Source organism: Leuciscus leuciscus, assembly GCF_965113295.1.
Source record: "Leuciscus leuciscus genome assembly, chromosome: 19".
In the NCBI taxonomy this organism is placed as follows: domain Eukaryota; kingdom Metazoa; phylum Chordata; class Actinopteri; order Cypriniformes; family Leuciscidae; genus Leuciscus; species Leuciscus leuciscus.
The window spans coordinates 21,583,530-21,600,878 of NC_138743.1; the positions used below are offsets into that span (position 1 = coordinate 21,583,530).

The 17,349-nt window shown below is 35.9% G+C and overlaps 1 protein-coding gene across 1 annotated transcript; it reads left to right on the top strand.

The window, feature by feature from the left end:
* The first annotated feature begins 7,155 nt into the window (after positions 1-7,155).
* On the top strand, positions 7,156-16,062 carry psma6b (proteasome 20S subunit alpha 6b). The gene is made up of 7 exons (XM_082146737.1): positions 7,156-7,329; positions 8,210-8,304; positions 8,522-8,603; positions 8,682-8,837; positions 13,770-13,948; positions 15,605-15,699; positions 15,899-16,062. Exons 1-7 carry the CDS (start codon positions 7,254-7,256, stop codon positions 15,954-15,956), a joined length of 741 nt encoding a protein of 246 aa, XP_082002863.1. The 5' UTR covers positions 7,156-7,253; the 3' UTR covers positions 15,957-16,062.
* The last annotated feature ends 1,287 nt before the right edge of the window (positions 16,063-17,349 follow it).

Consider the following 17,349-nt stretch of genomic DNA (forward strand, 5'->3'; position numbering starts at 1 on the left):
AGTTGTGCATGTCAGCACACAACAGATAGTTTAACATATATAAGTCTTATTGCACAGGGATTCATATCGTTGCATGTGTAAATGGGTCATAATCTTCACCATACACTTCTAAATGGATTTTGATACAAAAATAAATAAATGAGGGTGTAATCAGTTTTATCTAGGGTGTATGCTTGTTCTTCATGAGGAATTGATGCGTAACTTTCTATTTACTAAGTTGTGGTTAGGAATACTGGTGCGGTCACTCCAGACATAAATGAGCTCACTCATAGAGGACTGTAAGTTGGGGAAATTTAGGGACATTTTGTCCAGTACTAAGCATAGTTCAAGCATTTCCTCTTCCTGTATGAGCCTTTGCTTTCAACAGGCCAGCACAGCATGCATGCATTATGAGAACAGGAAGAATTTGTATTGTGTTTGTTTGAACATCCTGACCAACCTAGACGGCTACATTTACTCAACCACTAGTGTTTGTTTGGGGGGTTTGGGGGGCTAAGTGTTTGTATGGCCAATGGCAAACAGGGGGCGGGTTTGAGTCATTATTTTTACAAATCTGTTCATTTTTGCTACTCATGCAGAAATTAAACACTTTAATTGCAGATAATTGGATCAAGTCTTCTGTTTTAGGCACGTCCTGATTTTGCAGAGTTAGACAAGTTCCTGGGTCAACATATTTTATTGATCCTTGAACAACATTCCTGTCAAAAAATGAAGTCCTTACCCATAAGTTGTCCTTATTATCAGAGGGAAATGATAGGTTGTAATCTATCACAACCTATCAGAGGGAAGCCCCTTACCCTGGTTGTAAGCCTAAACTTGACATAAACTCTAAACTTGTCCCACAAATCTGTTTTGTTGATTGGAATGTTGTTCCAGGATCACAGAGATGATGATCCAGGGACATGTTGTACTTTGTGAAATCAGGTTCTGCCTGTTTTAGGTAGGCTAGTTATAACATGCACACCAGTAGTCTGATTATTGCTTCTGTAATTAGAGTGAGGAATTACTGAGACTTGGAAAACACGATGACCATGAGCTGCGTGGAGTTCCGATCATGTGCGCATGCGCAATCTTGAATAATTCCTATGAAATAATTATTTTATAAACTTTAAATAGGCCTTATTATTTATGTTGATTATCCCTATAAAACCAACTTTTTTTTTTCTTTTAAACATTGGCGGTCCTTTGTTCATAATGTCAATTAATGCGATTAATGCAGTTATTAGAGAGAGAGAGCGAGAGGGAGAGAAATTAAGTGTGTGAATTGCATCAGTCTGTGCGTCTCTCAACAGTGTTCTGCACCAGCGTCTATAATAGCGAAACTACTTTCATCTGCATTGCACCTCGCTAGTGAGAAACGTCATGTAGCTTAAGTTGCTAAACTATTTTACTGATAAAGTCGTCAGAGCAGCGCTGCTGACAACACGTTTCTGTGCGAGTGTGTGTCTGTACTGTATGTGTGTGTGCGCGCTTGAGTGGGAGAGACAACGAGGAAGAGATATCCCTGACAGCAACATAGTGTCGCCCCAGATCCGGCTCACATCTGGTACACGTGGATTCCACACGGCCCAGATGTGGGACGGATCTGGGCCAACACTGTGTTGCTGTCTGTGATGTGCTTTCCCATTGTAATAATCGTAAAATACATCATAAAACGTAATTTTGTGGCAAAAAAGTCTTTTTTATCCTATTGTTTACTATATTTATTTGCTCGGTCAGTGTCGTTGTGGGTTTTGGTTCTTTTGCTTTGTAGGCTGTAAAGACTTTTGAAATAACTGAAATCATTTGGCGAAGTCTAAGCGTAGTATAAATATATATAAAATCAATTCTACACCAACTTGTTTACATGCACTCTAACTTAATTGCATTTAAAAAAAAGAGAGAGAGAGAGAGAGAGAGAGAGAAGTGATTTAATTCAGAGAATTTACTGTTCTTTTTTTCATGGGAAAGTTATTGAACAGAATCAGCTATCATTAAAAAAAAGGAAAGAAAGGAACTCCCCTTACATGCAACTGCTGACGCCACTGGATGAATACCCTTAAAAAGAGCCCCTAGAGAGGCATGGTTCCTTTTACATAGTGTCACATGTAGAACATAAAGAGATGAGAGTCTTGTTTCATGTCTTGGGGGAAAATATACATACCCACATCAAAAGATTTGTGGTAAATACTCTTGCTACATTGTGCACTGCATCAACTAAAAGCCCCGTTCCCATAAATCAAATACCCATTTTCACACGTAGCACAGCATGTTGTAAGCTTTGGCTTTTTTTATTTGAAGGCGTGCGGGTTTTGAAGTTGGCCCACTACAACAACAAAAAACCTTGCTGTCAGTGTGAAGGTGTAACAGTAGTAGCAGATGTTGACACCATAAGAAAGCGTTTGCCCGCTGAGGTTTGGTTCATGTTATATGATTCGCCTCGGGTTATAAAAAGCAAATAGATACATGCACGAGGGAATTCCCCGAGAGCCTGATCAATTACAGATGTGTAAATCCCCACTCCATGTCCTCCGCACAATATATCCTCACACTGCTCTGGGAAGCAGCTGGCAGCTTTGCACTTTCATCAATGACAGTTAAACTCTTGATCAAATCAAAAGTCCTGTTTTTGCAATGTTATTGTTTTGGTGAAGCGCCTCAGCAGCCTTGTATGCTTTTCTGGGATACGCATTATCACACACCTGTGCCAGACGTGACAGGGAAAGTTCAGGGGATTTTAGAGAAGAGGAACTGTAACTATTTAAGGGAAGCTGATGAAAATTTAAAAAGAGTGAATGTTATTCGAGATTCGGTGTGTTCCTCACAGACTTACTAAATACACCTTGCTGATAAGGGTTTGTACGCCATATTTTCAACATGTGATTTTATTTTGTTATTTGCAGGATGAGCAGTAGATATTGCAGTGTTATATTGAGAAGTGTGGAGTGGTTCTTGACCTCACATTTATTTTTTGGCTCAATCCATGTACAAAATAATGACTTCATGTTGACTGTGTGAGGGGAATTTTGAGATATCCATGATTCACTCGCAGTGGCTTCATCCACATCCAGTACATGTCAAGACGCATGTCCACTCAGTAATGTTTTGGTTTTTTTCTTGACTCCACCAAAGCATGACATCATTTGTCATATTTCATAGGTGAAATTCAAGATCACGTAATAGAGCAAAGACAGTAACAGTGTTTCGGTGGCCTGGCAGAAACAAAGAGAATCAAAGAGGAGGTTCTGATTTCAAGCCTATATTGTACAAAAAAAAAAACACACAAAATTTGGTTTTGTCTGACAAACTCTATTTTAAAGGTTGATTGAACTACTGAATGTAAAGCTCTAAATCTAAAGTAAATGTTTGGGCCATTTAGTACTATAGCAACTTAAAAATATTCAACAGCAAGAACTTACAATCACGAGCAGGGAGTGAATGATGGAGAATCGGCTTAATGATGTAATAATTTAATGTAATCAATTTAACAGTGTCTCATAAATGTGTGTTAACTGTTCTAATGCAACAGTGATGTGCTTTGACATATCTGTTTCTTTTGATTTAATTTTGCTGTAAAATTGATGATTATGATTTATGATTATGATTTCTTCCATCCCAGCACATACAGGAGTGGCCAAAATTGATGTCCGGCTTAGGAAAATGTACATCTTTAACCTTTATTCAGATATTATTGACAAAATTGTAGACATATTGCGTATGTGCTTGGAGTCAGTTTTTATTTTTTATTTTTTTATAACGCAATGAAATTTTTGGCCGTGCTGTCATACAATGAAATTATGAACACATACAAAAATGATGAAACCAATGAAAGTGAGTCCATTGGTTCACTGGTGAGTTCATTGGTTCTGCCTTTTCAAGACAGAATGAAATATTGATAACTGATTATGTTGTAGTCCATACATGTTTTTTTCCTGTGAGCTTTTGTTTTTCAATGCATTTTTTGTATAGTAAAGAAAACCTGTATTTTGCCTTTTTTGCTCCTCCCTCATTTTTAAAGTATTTAAAAAAATATATATATATATATATATACTAGCCTATATATTTTCCTCATATTTTGATGATTGAATCAAACTTGTAGTGTCATTAAAAACAAGCATCATTCACTCTATCATTTGGCCACGGGCTGTACACCACTTAATTTGGTGTATAGAAGTAATTCTATATAACATTTTCAGTTTGATACAATACAGTTATGCAAGCTAAGAAATTAGCCTATGTAATATCAATGTTGGTATTAGCCTAAAATACAAACTGATTCAATTTGGAATTACAAGAAAAACAAACATTAATTCACAGAACATATTATTTTGTGTTTGAAGAAAGCTGGCAGACCACCTTTATTTTTTAAAGGGAAAGTTCACCCCAAAAATAATATTCTGACATCATTTTTCTCAAGTTGTTCCAAACCTGTATGGGTTTCTTTCTTCTGTTGGGACACAAAAGAAGATATTTTGAAGAATGTTTGGTAACCAGACAGTTTCTGGTCCCCACTGACTTCCATAGTCTTTTTTTTTTTTCATACTATGGAAGTCAATGTGTTTACACACAAACACACACACACACACGATTCAACCACCATAAGGATGTTTTATGTAGCAAATGTACTAATCTATTTTGCATATAGGTTGCAGTCAATATTGTTGCAAAAAATTGTAAAAAAATAAATAAAAAAATGCTGCAACAGAAGTGACTTCATTCACTCTTTCATTAGAGAGTATTCAAATGGGAAGTGGTCACAGGGACTTTTCTTTTAGAAGATGTCAAGTTTGATTGTTAAAAATGTCACTGACCTTCAATGAATACATTTTCACGCTCAATATATATTTATAGTCATTTTCCATTAGTTGTTTTATTTTGGCCAGTGACCGTTATGAGTGTTCTGGTTTTTACCAGCCTCCAGATTCACACATTACACAACTCTATCTGCGGTGGTACCTGTGAGAGAGCAGGAAACAGCTCTGACACACTCCCACAGTTTAACGTTTAACGAAGGTGAATTGGATCACAAAGGGATTTCAGTGTGGTGGGTGTTATAGAAATGGCCGTTTCTCACCACTTTTTGCACTTCAGGTACTTTTGTTATTTCAAATGGTTTGTTTTCTTTCCTCATTTTACCTCTCTGTGAGGTTTAACAACACCACACTACAACTGGACTGAAATAAATAAATATATGAAAAGACATACAGTAAAATGTATTCTGCACATCTTTTTGCCTCTTCTCCTTACCTTAAAGCATGTGATTTAACTGCATGAACTAGGCTATATCTATGCTTCTAAGAATCAAATACCAAAGCATAAAGGAAGTGAGATGAGATTAGTTTGAACCATTTTCTCTGAAACAGAACATGCTAAGAGATGAGATAGGGAACATTCACAACTGTGTGGTCAGTAACATCTGAAACGCCAAGTCAGAACAGCCAAACATGTAACTCAGAGGTCTGGGGTCAAGAACATTTCGCCCTAAAATTCATACATTTTATCCTTTGAAAGGATGGGCTGAGAAACCTAGATTTTAAACTTGCATTTAAGATATAAAAGTTTGTTTTCATTAACTTTGAGGTAGATATTTGATGAGATTAGCAAGGCTCCAAAGGTTTCCTTTTAAAATGTTTGGCTACTTCTGAGAAAGTGTATGTGAAAAACAACCACAAATTATATATAGCAACCAGTGTCTATGAAGTTAGTTAAGGTTAGGGTTTTAGAGGTTAAAAGTTTTATAGAGGGGCATTTTGTGTTTTTGTAAAGCCTTTAGAGTGCTGGAAAAACGTATTTTGTGGTTCTAATAAGGTGAATTGCAAGACACAGCTAGTCAGGTGAACAATTTAGCAAACTTTTAAAAGGAGTCTATAGCCTACTTTAAAAGAATACTTAAAGGATTAGTTCACCCCCAAAAAATTGAACTTCTGTCATCATTTACTTTCCCTAAAGTTGTTCCAAACATTTATGAATTTCTTTCTTCTGCTGAACACAAAAGAAGATATGTTGATGAATATCAAAACAAACAGTTGATGGACCCCATTGACTAGTATGGGGAAAAAATACTGGAAATGAATGGCTACCGTCAACTGTTTGGTTTGACATTCTTCAAAATATCTTCTTTTTTTTTTTTTTTTCGTCAACTATCCCTTTAAGTAACTAAATGTAATGGGGTTTTTTTTAACCCTCAATTGCATGTTAATTGCAGTTTAATGAAAATGTATAGGTTAAATTTAGAATAAATGCAGTTAGTTGAACACAAAGGGATAGTTCACCCAAAAATTTTAATTCTGTCATTAATTACTCCCCTCATGAATGAAGATATTTTTGATGAAATCTGAGCACTTTCTGTCCCTTCATTGACAGATATGCAACTGACACTTTTACGCTTCAAAAAGTTCAAAAAGAGATAAAGAGTAAAACTAATCCATGTAGTCCAACATTTCTGGAGAGGCACGATCGCTTTATATGTTCGGTTGAGCTTCTGTTTGTTCGCTGATCAATGCTTATATGTGAATAAAAGCCTAAATTCAATATTTTCTTCATAAAGGGATCGAGTTTCTCCAGAAAATGTGAACTAAACCGCTTAGGCTAATTCATATGGATTAGTTTTATAATATGAAGAGTTCAGATGCAAAAGCCTCTAAGTGCCATCTGAAATTTTCTTCTAGAATGATCATTTTTATCAAGCTCGTATATTTAAGTTCAATAATTTCACTTAAATGGCAATGAAGATTACCTATTAATTGTCATTTAAGTGAAATTACTGAACTTAAATATACGAGCTTGATAAAAATGATCATTCTAGAAGAAAATTTCAGATGGCACTTAGAGGCTTTTGCATCTGAACTCTTCATATCTTTATGAACTTTTTGAAGCGTCAAAGCGTCAGTTGCGTAGCTGTCAGTGGAGAGATTGAAAGCTCTCAGAAAAAAAACTGGTATAACTGGAATCTAATGTCCCCTCATACAGTATTAATTTATGTTTTTAAAAAATACTGTTTTATTTCTTTTCTTTTTTCTTTTCTTTTTTTAATTTGTATTTGGGTCAGTGTAAAGTTTAATATAAAACAGAGAAAGCTAATACATTATACAGCTAAAACTGTAAAATTATCAATAATGATAATAACAATAAAATGACTGTGCACCTTTGCGTTCGATGTTGACCCGGAAAAACAATCTGTGCACACTGCTTCCGGGTCATTCGTTCTGCATGTTGCTATTCTGTGTAGCCTGCAACACTTTTGCAATTTTACGTTAGATAAACTTCTTATAAACATGTCCCGGGGTTCTAGCGCGGGGTTTGACCGTCACATCACTATCTTTTCTCCGGAAGGAAGACTTTACCAAGTAGGTGAGTACGAAAGACTTTATTTGACTTGAAAAACAGCTAGTAAGTGCACAGTCATGTCGCTACAGTTCAGCTCATTCACTCACTCTCACAGCAGCGGCTTATTATGAAATGCTATTATTATTATTCTGTCATATAAAACTTCTTTTAACTAAATGTGTGTGTGTGTTTTTTCTTTTCTTTTTATATTAAATCATATTATTTAGTCTAACTTACTAGCTAGACCGTTAGCTCGAGCGAGTGAGTTAATGATGGAGAATCGGCTCGATGATGTTTTTAAATGTAATAATTTAATTTAACACATTTACAGATATCAATTTAACAGTGTCTTATAAATGTGTGTTAACTGCTCTAATGCAACAGTGATGTGCCTTGACATATATGTTGGTTAAGGTGTAGGTTATGGCTAATTCTGTAAATATTGAGTGTTGTGTAAATTTTATTGAACAATTCGTACAAACAACTTATATTTGCATTAGAACAGTAGGATCAGGTGCATTAAAAAGAAAAATAATAAATTAAATAACAAATAAACTAAATACATTAAAATCTCTAGGTCTTTTCTTGTAAATCATATTCTTCTATTAATACCAAAAGTTGTATTGCATTTGTATTTTTCAACACGTTAAGGGCTTCTGTATAAATAAGAGGCTCATTGTGAAATACCCTAAACGTCAAAATACTGTAGTTACTACAATTATTGTTTTAACTGTCAAAGCATGATGGAAAAATTTTATATTTCTTTTAAATTGAAGAAGATGTTTTTATTTTATGTGCTTATTTATTTATTTGTTGTAATGCACCAAATTACTCATTCACTTTGCTAGTAAATTGCATGCATGACATATACAACTTTCTAAATAACTTAATTTCTTTCTTACAGAATATGCTTTCAAGGCCATAAACCAGGGCGGTCTGACATCAGTTGCTGTTCGGGGGAAAGACTGTGCTGTAGTCGTCACACAGAAAAAAGTCCCAGTAAGTCTGCTTTCATGTACCGTTTGTCCACCAAAATGGCTTGGCGGGGTGTTATAACCACCCCACAAATAAACACATTCAAACATCAATTTGAATTGCTTTTAATTCAGTTTGTTTTGACCCGGAATGCCTTTTCTGTGGTGGAAACGTGCAGGACGTTTGGTGGGAAAGGGGACTTTTAATTAATGTTCTTGTGATGCTTTTCTCTCTTTTCCAGGACAAGCTGCTGGACTCTTCCACTGTCACTCATTTATTCAGAATCACAGAGAGCATTGGCTGCGTGATGTCAGGAATGACAGGTACAGATCTCATCATGGTACTTTTCACGATGTCTGCTGGAATTGATGCGCTCATCATTGCCTTGTGTTTGTGTTCAGCTGACAGCAGGTCTCAGGTGCAGCGAGCTCGCTATGAGGCGGCGAACTGGAAGTACAAGTATGGCTATGAGATTCCAGTAGACATGCTTTGTAAAAGGATCGCTGATATCTCTCAGGTTTATACACAAAACGCAGAGATGAGGCCGCTCGGCTGCTGTAAGTAAACACTTTTTCCTCAGTTATTTACACACACTTATAAAGTAGTTTAAAGTGCCTCTATTATGCTGTTTTAAAGGTTCCTAATGTTGTTTTGGAGGTCTCCTACTATAGGTTTACATTCATCCAAGGACAAAAAAACACTTTAATTTTCTCATAATATACATTGCAGCATCAACTCTTTTCCCACAGTGTCTGAAACGGCTGATAAAGGATTCAGTCTCTCTAAACCCCTCCTTTCTGAGAGCCTACTCTGCTCTGATTGGTCAGATGGCCCAGTCTGTTGTGATTGGTCTACTCTGCTCTGATTGGTCAGATGGTACAATCTGTTGTGATTGGTCTACTCTGCTCTGATTGGTCAGATGGCTCAATCTGTTGTGATTGGTCTACCAATATATATATATATATATATTAATCGATTCATATATAAATTGCGATTCTATCTTCTATCGATTTGCTCGCGCTGACGGACACACAGCCAAAGTACGCGCACAGATGCCGCCTCTCACATGCATGCGATTGCAAATTCAGTTCTCTTTCACAGCTACACACACACAATTATGTCAAAATGCACATCGTGTGGACTATTCAATTCAAACAGAGTCTGTTGTGTCTTATGCAAACGAAAACAATATCCGTGCATTCATTCTTTAAGGAACAGCCGCATCATAAACTGTTGCCATCCGTTTAATTAATGTTAATAAAAAAAACTCACTGCTTTTGACCGAAACACTTTTTTTAATCCTTGTTATGAATCAGTTTATATTTAATTCATACAGTGAAGACTATACAGTATTTTATTTTTTACATTTGATTATTCAATTTCGGTAGTACCGTATTTTCCGCACTATAAGGCGCACTTAAAAGCCTTTAATTTTTTCAAAAAACGACAGTGCGCCTTATAATCCGGAGCGCCTTATATATGGATCTGGCGCCTTATATTAATGTCTGTAAAACAACCACTGACTTAAACCTTTTGTTTATACTTTCGCCTGGCACCGGAGCGCGAGCCTCCGCTGACTGCGCGCGCGGCGCACCTCCCCAAACAGACGAGGCATTTATACTTGACGCAACTGTTTTGTTTTAGACTGAACACCAGACCATACAACTGATTTAGACGCGCAAACTGGGTGCCGGTGTGATGAGATGTACTAATATCCGTCTGCTCGGGCAGATTCGGCTCAAAGTCGTGCATCTTCGGATGCGGAGGCGCGCGCGCTGTCACAATGACGTCATTTTGCCGCGCGCGCGCGCCTCCGCATCCGAAGATGCACGACTTTGAGCCGAATCTGCCCGAGCAGACGGATATTAGTTTTTTATTACCTTCGCGCTCATGCGGACGCGTCGAGTATAAACAAGGTTTTACAGCTCAGCCACTTGTTTTTTCATATTTTTTTGCAAGTGGTAGATCTTGGTTTACATTTGGACTTTGGATGTGATCTTAGGCTTGAAAAGGTTGGTGACCACTGCATAACGCAAACCCAGTCAAACGTTTGACTGCAGTATCTTCTATTCTATGCGCCTTATAATCCGGTGCGCCCTATATATGAAAACAGTTCTAAAATAGGCCATTCATTGAAGGTGCGCCTTATAATCCGGTGCGCCTTATAGTGCGGAAAATACGGTATTTCTTACTACATGTTTAATAAACCTATGCTACTGTACCTGAAAAACTTAGTTTATGAAATGTTTTAACTGCCTTGCTTTATTACAGAAGACTGTGTGTTATGATTGTAGTCAGTTTTAAAGGCATTTGTTGTATAATACTGGGTTGATTTAAATGAGAAAAATGAAATAAATTTTAAGGTTCACATTTAATTCAGAAGGATTTTTTTTTTTTTTTTGACCCATTAAACCAGGGGTCCCCAACCCCCGGGCCGCGGACCGGTATCGGGCTGCAGAGAAAGAATAAATAACTTACCGTATTTTCCGGACTATAAGTCGCTCCGGAGTATAAGTCGCATCAGTCAAAAAATGCGCCATGAAGAAGAAAAAACATATATAGCCTATGTCGCACTGGACTATAAGTCGCATTTATTTAGAAATTTATTTCACACAAAAAAAAAACAATGTTACGGACGGGACAGTTCTCCGTTACGGACATGAGCGCTCTGAAAGCGGCACCAAAAGACTGCTTTAAAACTTTCACAGAGACCTCAAACAGAAAGCACAAAGCCTGTCTTTAAATTTATTTCGTTTTGTATTAATTGTAGCTTAATTTTAATCAATGTTTCATCACAGGGTTTCCGCGGGGTTGTAAAAGGTAGTAAAAGGTAGTAAATTAAATTATGCCGAATTAAGGCCAGTAAAAAGTAGTAAAAAGTAGTAAACGTCATCTGACGAGGTAGTAAATTTTCGAAGCCCCATCTAACTGGGTCTATATCATGGGTGTCCAAACTTCGGCCCGCATCATAATGTTATGATGCCTGGAAATTAGTTAAAATCTCCTGCGAATCTAGAGCGAGCGAGCAAAAGCGCGCATGCAAACCGTGTAGCGAGCGCACGGCAGAGAGGGAGAGACCTTGCGTGTGTGTGTGTCTCTCTCTCTCTCTCTCTCTCTCTCTCTCTCTCTCTCTCATGCAGTGGTGACGCGTTCATATAAACGGCACCTAAACGCTGTAAAAAAAAAAAATATTATGACATTTTAATTGTTTATTAATAAACAAGTGTTTCTGTGTCAGCTGCAAAGATGAAGTTGACACTGACTCGCGATCTTCGCAGTAGTGAACGCGCCGGAGAAAAATGCATTTCTTACGGATTAGCCTATAGCCTACTTTTATTTAGTTTTGAATGGTTCTGTTTAAAAGCAGAAATTTCAAGCTTTCTGTAGATAATAGATATAGGATATTTCTAATTTGTTTAGGTCTGTGAGGCGAGTAGCCTAGGCTACCTATACGCTGAGTTTCGGTTCATGTCTGAACGTGTTGTGATTATACAAAATAATGAAACATGGATTAAAATTAAGATAAAATTAATACAAAACGAAATTCGTTTCAAAGAGAGGCTTTGTGTTTTCTGTTTGATGTCTCTGTGAAAGTTTTAAAAGCATCCTTAATGGAGAACAAACGGTTAGGCTACATAACATGTTTTTTTCCTCAAATGCAAACATGAAATAAAAGACAAAATACTTTTTAAAAAGACCATTTTTGGGGAAAACATTTATAGCTTTTGAAAAAAAATATGGATGGATAAATAGCGTTTTGGAAAGAAATCTGGATGTATTTATAGCGTTTTGAAAAAAAATCTGGATGGATTTATAGCGTTTTGGAAAAAAATCTGGATGGATTAATAGCGTTTTGAAAAAAATATGGATGGATTTATAGCGTTTTGGAAAAAAATATGGATGGATTTATAGCGTTTTGGGAAAAAATATGGATGGATTTATAGCGTTTTGGAAAAAAATATGGATGGATTTATAGCATTTTATAGCCAGGTTGTAAAAATACAGTATTGTGTATTGTGTCAATATGTCACCTCTAGTGTGTGGCCCGGCCCTTTGTTTATTTTTCTGTATTTGGCCCTCACTAAAAAAAGTTTGGACACCCCTGGTCTATATGGTTTTCAATTAGGGTAACTTACGTGTGCAGGCCTATTTCCTTACTAAACTTCCATGAATTTATTTTTATTTTGAGTCGGACCCAAAGACAGAGGTTTAAGTCTCTCTGGTTCTCTATCTCTCCCTCCCAGTGTTGAAATTAAGTTATAATTGCCTCATTAAATTATGATTAAATATGTTATTAATTCATTTTGGAAAGATATTTCATGTCTTTACTTGTCACTTTACTTAATACTTAACACTGCTACAGTTGAAGTTTGAAGCCGTGTTGGTAGTAAAAATGTTGTGATGGTAGTAAAATAGGTGGTAAAAAGGTAGTAAATTCAATTTAAGAATCTCTGTATAAACCCTGCATCAACCAATTGCCTGGATTTAATAAATAAGAAGTAAATATATTAGAAAATAGATAATCACAACACGGAGGCGCCGGCGCATGAACTGGAGCTCGTCTCATAAATTAACCGAAACTCAGTGATAAGGTAGCCTACTTGCCTCACAGACCTGAGACATATATAGAAAGCTTGAAATGTCTACTTTTAAACAGAACAATTCAAAACGAAAGAAAACTGACTGTTCTCTGCTTATGTAATTCGAATGAAATGTGCATTTCTCTCTGGCACGTTCAGTACTGCGAAGATCGCGAGTCAGCATCGTCAACTTCATCTTTCCAGCCGACACTGACACAGAAAACACTTGTTTATTAGTAAACAATTAAAATGTCTCCTGCTATATTTTACATATTCATAATCATTAATTTTGCCAGTTCGTTGTGACAGCTTTTAGGTGCTTTATTGGCAGCGCCCACCCTTACATGTTACTTGAACGCATCAGCTCCAAAAAATGGAGATTTTTTTCTTTTGGGGGGCATTTTGTTTGTGTTCAGGCTTTCTCAGTAGTCTTTAGGCGTGATGTTACGAGGACGCTGCTTATAAAGTTGTTAGTAGGCCTACACATTGGATTCACGTTTATTATTATATTTAAAAAATACCCCAGTTTTTATGCTGGTCGTATCATTTTATTTTGTTGTATTTATCCGGTCCGTGAAAATATTGTCTGATATTAAACCGGTCCGTGGCGCAAAAAAGGTTGGGGACTGCTGCATTAAACTGTCTACTGCAGTCAAATAAGGAAAGTTCCACAAAACAGTAAACTACAATCAAAATGCACATATCGAATCAAAATTGAGAATCGATTTTAAATCGAATCGTGAGCTACCAAAAGATTCCCACTCCTAACAAATACTGTAAATTTCCATAGAAAACAAGAATGATCCTTTTTGATTTCATGGTGACTTTAACATTGCATGTTGGCTGTTTATGCTCATATCTGTACGCTGCAAAGTTCCTTCAAGTTTAGTGTATTGTTTTTTGTTCCAGGCATGATTGTGATTGGTCTGGATGAAGAGCTGGGGCCGCAGGTGTACAAGTGTGACCCAGCAGGTTATTACTGTGGGTTCAAGGCCACAGCAGCAGGAGTCAAGCAGACAGAGGCTACGAGCTTCCTGGAGAAAAAAGTCAAGAAGAAACTCGATTGGACCTTTGCGCAGACAGTTGAGGTACATGAGAACAGGCTACAATTCAAGAAGACATTTCTATACAGCTTAAGCAGAATTGATTCCAGCTGCTAACACTGCCCACACCAGCTTATCATTTAATTTTAGCAGTATGCTGCAGGTAAAACATTTATTTTTGTGCTTTAAACATCAGGTTACAACAAATTTTAACATTATTTTTCAATGGGGAAGTAAGCTATTTTCTGTGAATGTGCCGAGACTTCCGATCCATTTGCCGCTATATTGAAATAACGGGAAGAGTAACAAAATGCACTAAATGGCCAAATAATTTGCGCTAAAAACCATTGTTTATAATTATTGTTATACTAAATTAAAATAATATAACAAGTCAATATTGCACAAGTTTTGCAATTTCAAGCACCACAACTTATTTTCAGCTAAAATAACTGAAAGTGGATGAGACCGGAAGCCTCGACACAATCAAGTTATGTACATAAGTAGATTTTTTATTTGATCTATTAATGTCAGTGCATTAGATGACAAACCAAGTAGTATTGGCGAGCCAATGGGGCTAAAAGTTAACTTTTTCACTTTTTTTGTAATTACATTTAACCATCTGGTGCCACGGTGGTTTTTAGTCTCTTGTCTCTATAGCACAATTTCTTTGGAATGGAAATATCAACTTCCTCTAAACTTGCTTTGCTCAATAATGTAGTTAAAGATATTACCGAAAGGTTTGGTTATATATGCTTGCTTCCTGATTTATTACACAATTTATTTGTACATAGGGGAATAATGGTAATTTTTTGTACTTTGAAATTTATGAAAAAAAGGAAAGGTTATATCAACAATCTGCTCTTTAAAAAATGAAATACAATTAAAATGTATATTTAAATAAAGTGTGCTGTACTCTTATGTATCTTGTATACATCCTAAAGCCAAAAACGTTTTGTAGTACACTACCAATCAAAAGTTTTGGATCGGTAAGATTTTTTATGTTTTTAATATAAGTCTCTTCTGCTCACCAAGGCTGCATTTACTTGATTAAAAATTCACAAAAAAACCCTTAATATTGTGAAATATTATTACAATTTAAAAAAGTGGTTTTCTATGTAAATATGGTAGTAAAGTGTAATTTATTCCTGTGATGCAAAGCAGAATTTTCAGCATCATTACTCCAGTCTTCAGTGTCACATGATCCTTCAGAAATCATTCTAACATGATGATTGGATGCTCAAGAAACATTTATCATTATTATCAGTGTTGAAAACAGTTATTCACATTTTTATTTCAGGAATAAGTTATTTTCTTTCCCTTCAAAAGTTTGGGGTCAGTAAATTTTTATACTTTTTTGGGGGAAGAAATCAATACTTTTATTCATCAAGGATGAATTTGATTAAAAAGTGACAGTAAAGACATTTATAATGTTACAAAAGATTATATTTCAAATAAATGCTGTTCTTTTGAACTTTCTATTCATCAAAGAATCCTGAATTTTTTTTTGTACACAACTGTTTTCAACATTGCTAATAATAATGAATGTTTTTTGAGCATCAAATTAGAATGATTTCTGAAGGATCATGTGACACTGAAGACTGGAGTAATGCTGAAAATTCAGCTTTGATCACAGGAATAAATTATATTTTTAAATATATTAAAATAGAAAAGTTATTTTAAATCAAACATTTCCATCCACAGACGGCGGTCACATGTTTATCAACTGTGCTGGCAATCGATTTCAAGCCTTCTGAGTTGGAGGTAGGCGTCGTCACAGCAGAGGATCCGAAATTCAGGTGGGTGCAGGAAGAACCGTGTTCTTTACACTGAGAGAGTCTCTGTTCTACAGGAAATCAATTCTAGAAAGGCAGTTGTTCGCTTCAGTACTGATATTCGTCAAGTGATGCAACATGCCTCGTATATGTCTGATGCATATTCTACTACTGAGAATATTTTTGGTGGTTGTGGTACCTAAAAGGACTTGCTCTGTTTCAGGATTCTGTCAGAGTCAGAATTGGACACTCATTTGGTCTGTCTGTCTGAGAGGGACTGAGATCTCCAGGCTGCTGCTCACAGTGTTCAAGATACGTAGGATCCCATTCAGATCTTTTGTTCTTATGTAAATTCCCCGTTCCATTAAACACATTTTGAGAAAAATATTTGTAAGCTTCTTTTCTCTTTTTCTTCTGGTGTATCTGAGTGTTTAGCTAAGGGAATCCCCGACATGCACATCTTTCATTTTCGCTGCATCCAGTGTTTTCCCAGGCTGATTTGACAACAGGGAAATCGTTTACAGGCGTGCTTCGTGGAATTATTTGTGAACTTTGAGCGTCTTAAGTGTACTATAAGTCGCTTAGGGCTGACTGAAGAAGATGACGCAAGGAAAGTCAAACACATGCTTTAGAATTTATTCACACTCCTGATCATCTGACTCGCTTAAACTTTGCAATGTGACTGGAAGTTTGAACAAATTTGAGGTTTTTTGGTAATTTTCTGTACAATTCCCACAGTAAATCTGATCCACAAATACATGCTTGAAAAAAGGAAGATTAGAAAATGTGTTAAAGGTATCATGAAGCTTTTACAGCATTCATTAATCCTGGTTAATGTTAAATTCTACATGTACTAATATATTTTTAACATTTGAAATTATAAATAGAAATGAACAATAGTTAATGTATTATTAACAAACAGGAATTAACAATGAACAATAAATATATTTATAAATTAGCTTTAACCTGTGCATTGTTAGTTCATGAAACTATATATTTATATATATATATATATATATATATATATATATATATATATATATAACAGTGTCACATGACCTTTTAAGGGTCATGTGACCCTGAAGACTGGAGTAATGGGCACTGAAAATCCAGATCCTGCGTTGCAATCAAAGGAATAAACTACATTTTAAAATGACAGTTTTTAAGTTGTAATATTTCTTAATATGACTGTTTTTACTGTATTTTTAATTAAACAATTGCAGCCTTATAGCATTTCAAAACAGTTAAAAAAGTGTGAATAGGAATTTAGCATGTGACAGTGTTGTGGATGATTATGATGTCATATTGAAATCTTTCCAAATGATTTTAATAGCTCCTGTGATACTCATTATCAGGAGAACAAAGCAATGGAATCTCCCTTAAAATCTAAATCCCTGGCTTATCCGTCTCCAGAAACATGATTAATGCCTTAATAAATAGAGAGCTATGACTCTGAATTAGGTGGCTGTCTGAGTAATCCATAAAGTACACTGATCAATTGTTTTTATGGATGATCTGTTCATTTAGTCACATAATGAAATCCCGGTGTGGAATACGTAATGATTCTGAGCATCGCACCTTTAGCGGTCAGGTGTTCATTTCTCTTTCTTGTGGGGAACTTCACACTATGCATGAGTCAGTTAGACATGACTCCATTTCAGCAGACCCAAGGAA

What these genes read in the sequence shown, in the direction of transcription:
- psma6b (XM_082146737.1), top strand. Translation starts at nt 7,254, where the DNA reads ATGTCCCGGGGTTCTAGCGCGGGGTTTGACCGTCACATCACTATCTTT. An exon ending in TCACACAGAAAAAAGTCCCA is followed by an intron (nt 8,305 to 8,521) that starts GTAAGTCTGCTT and finishes TCTCTTTTCCAG; the next exon opens with GACAAGCTGCTGGACTCTTC. An exon ending in CCTTTGCGCAGACAGTTGAG is followed by an intron (nt 13,949 to 15,604) that starts GTACATGAGAAC and finishes TTCCATCCACAG; the next exon opens with ACGGCGGTCACATGTTTATC.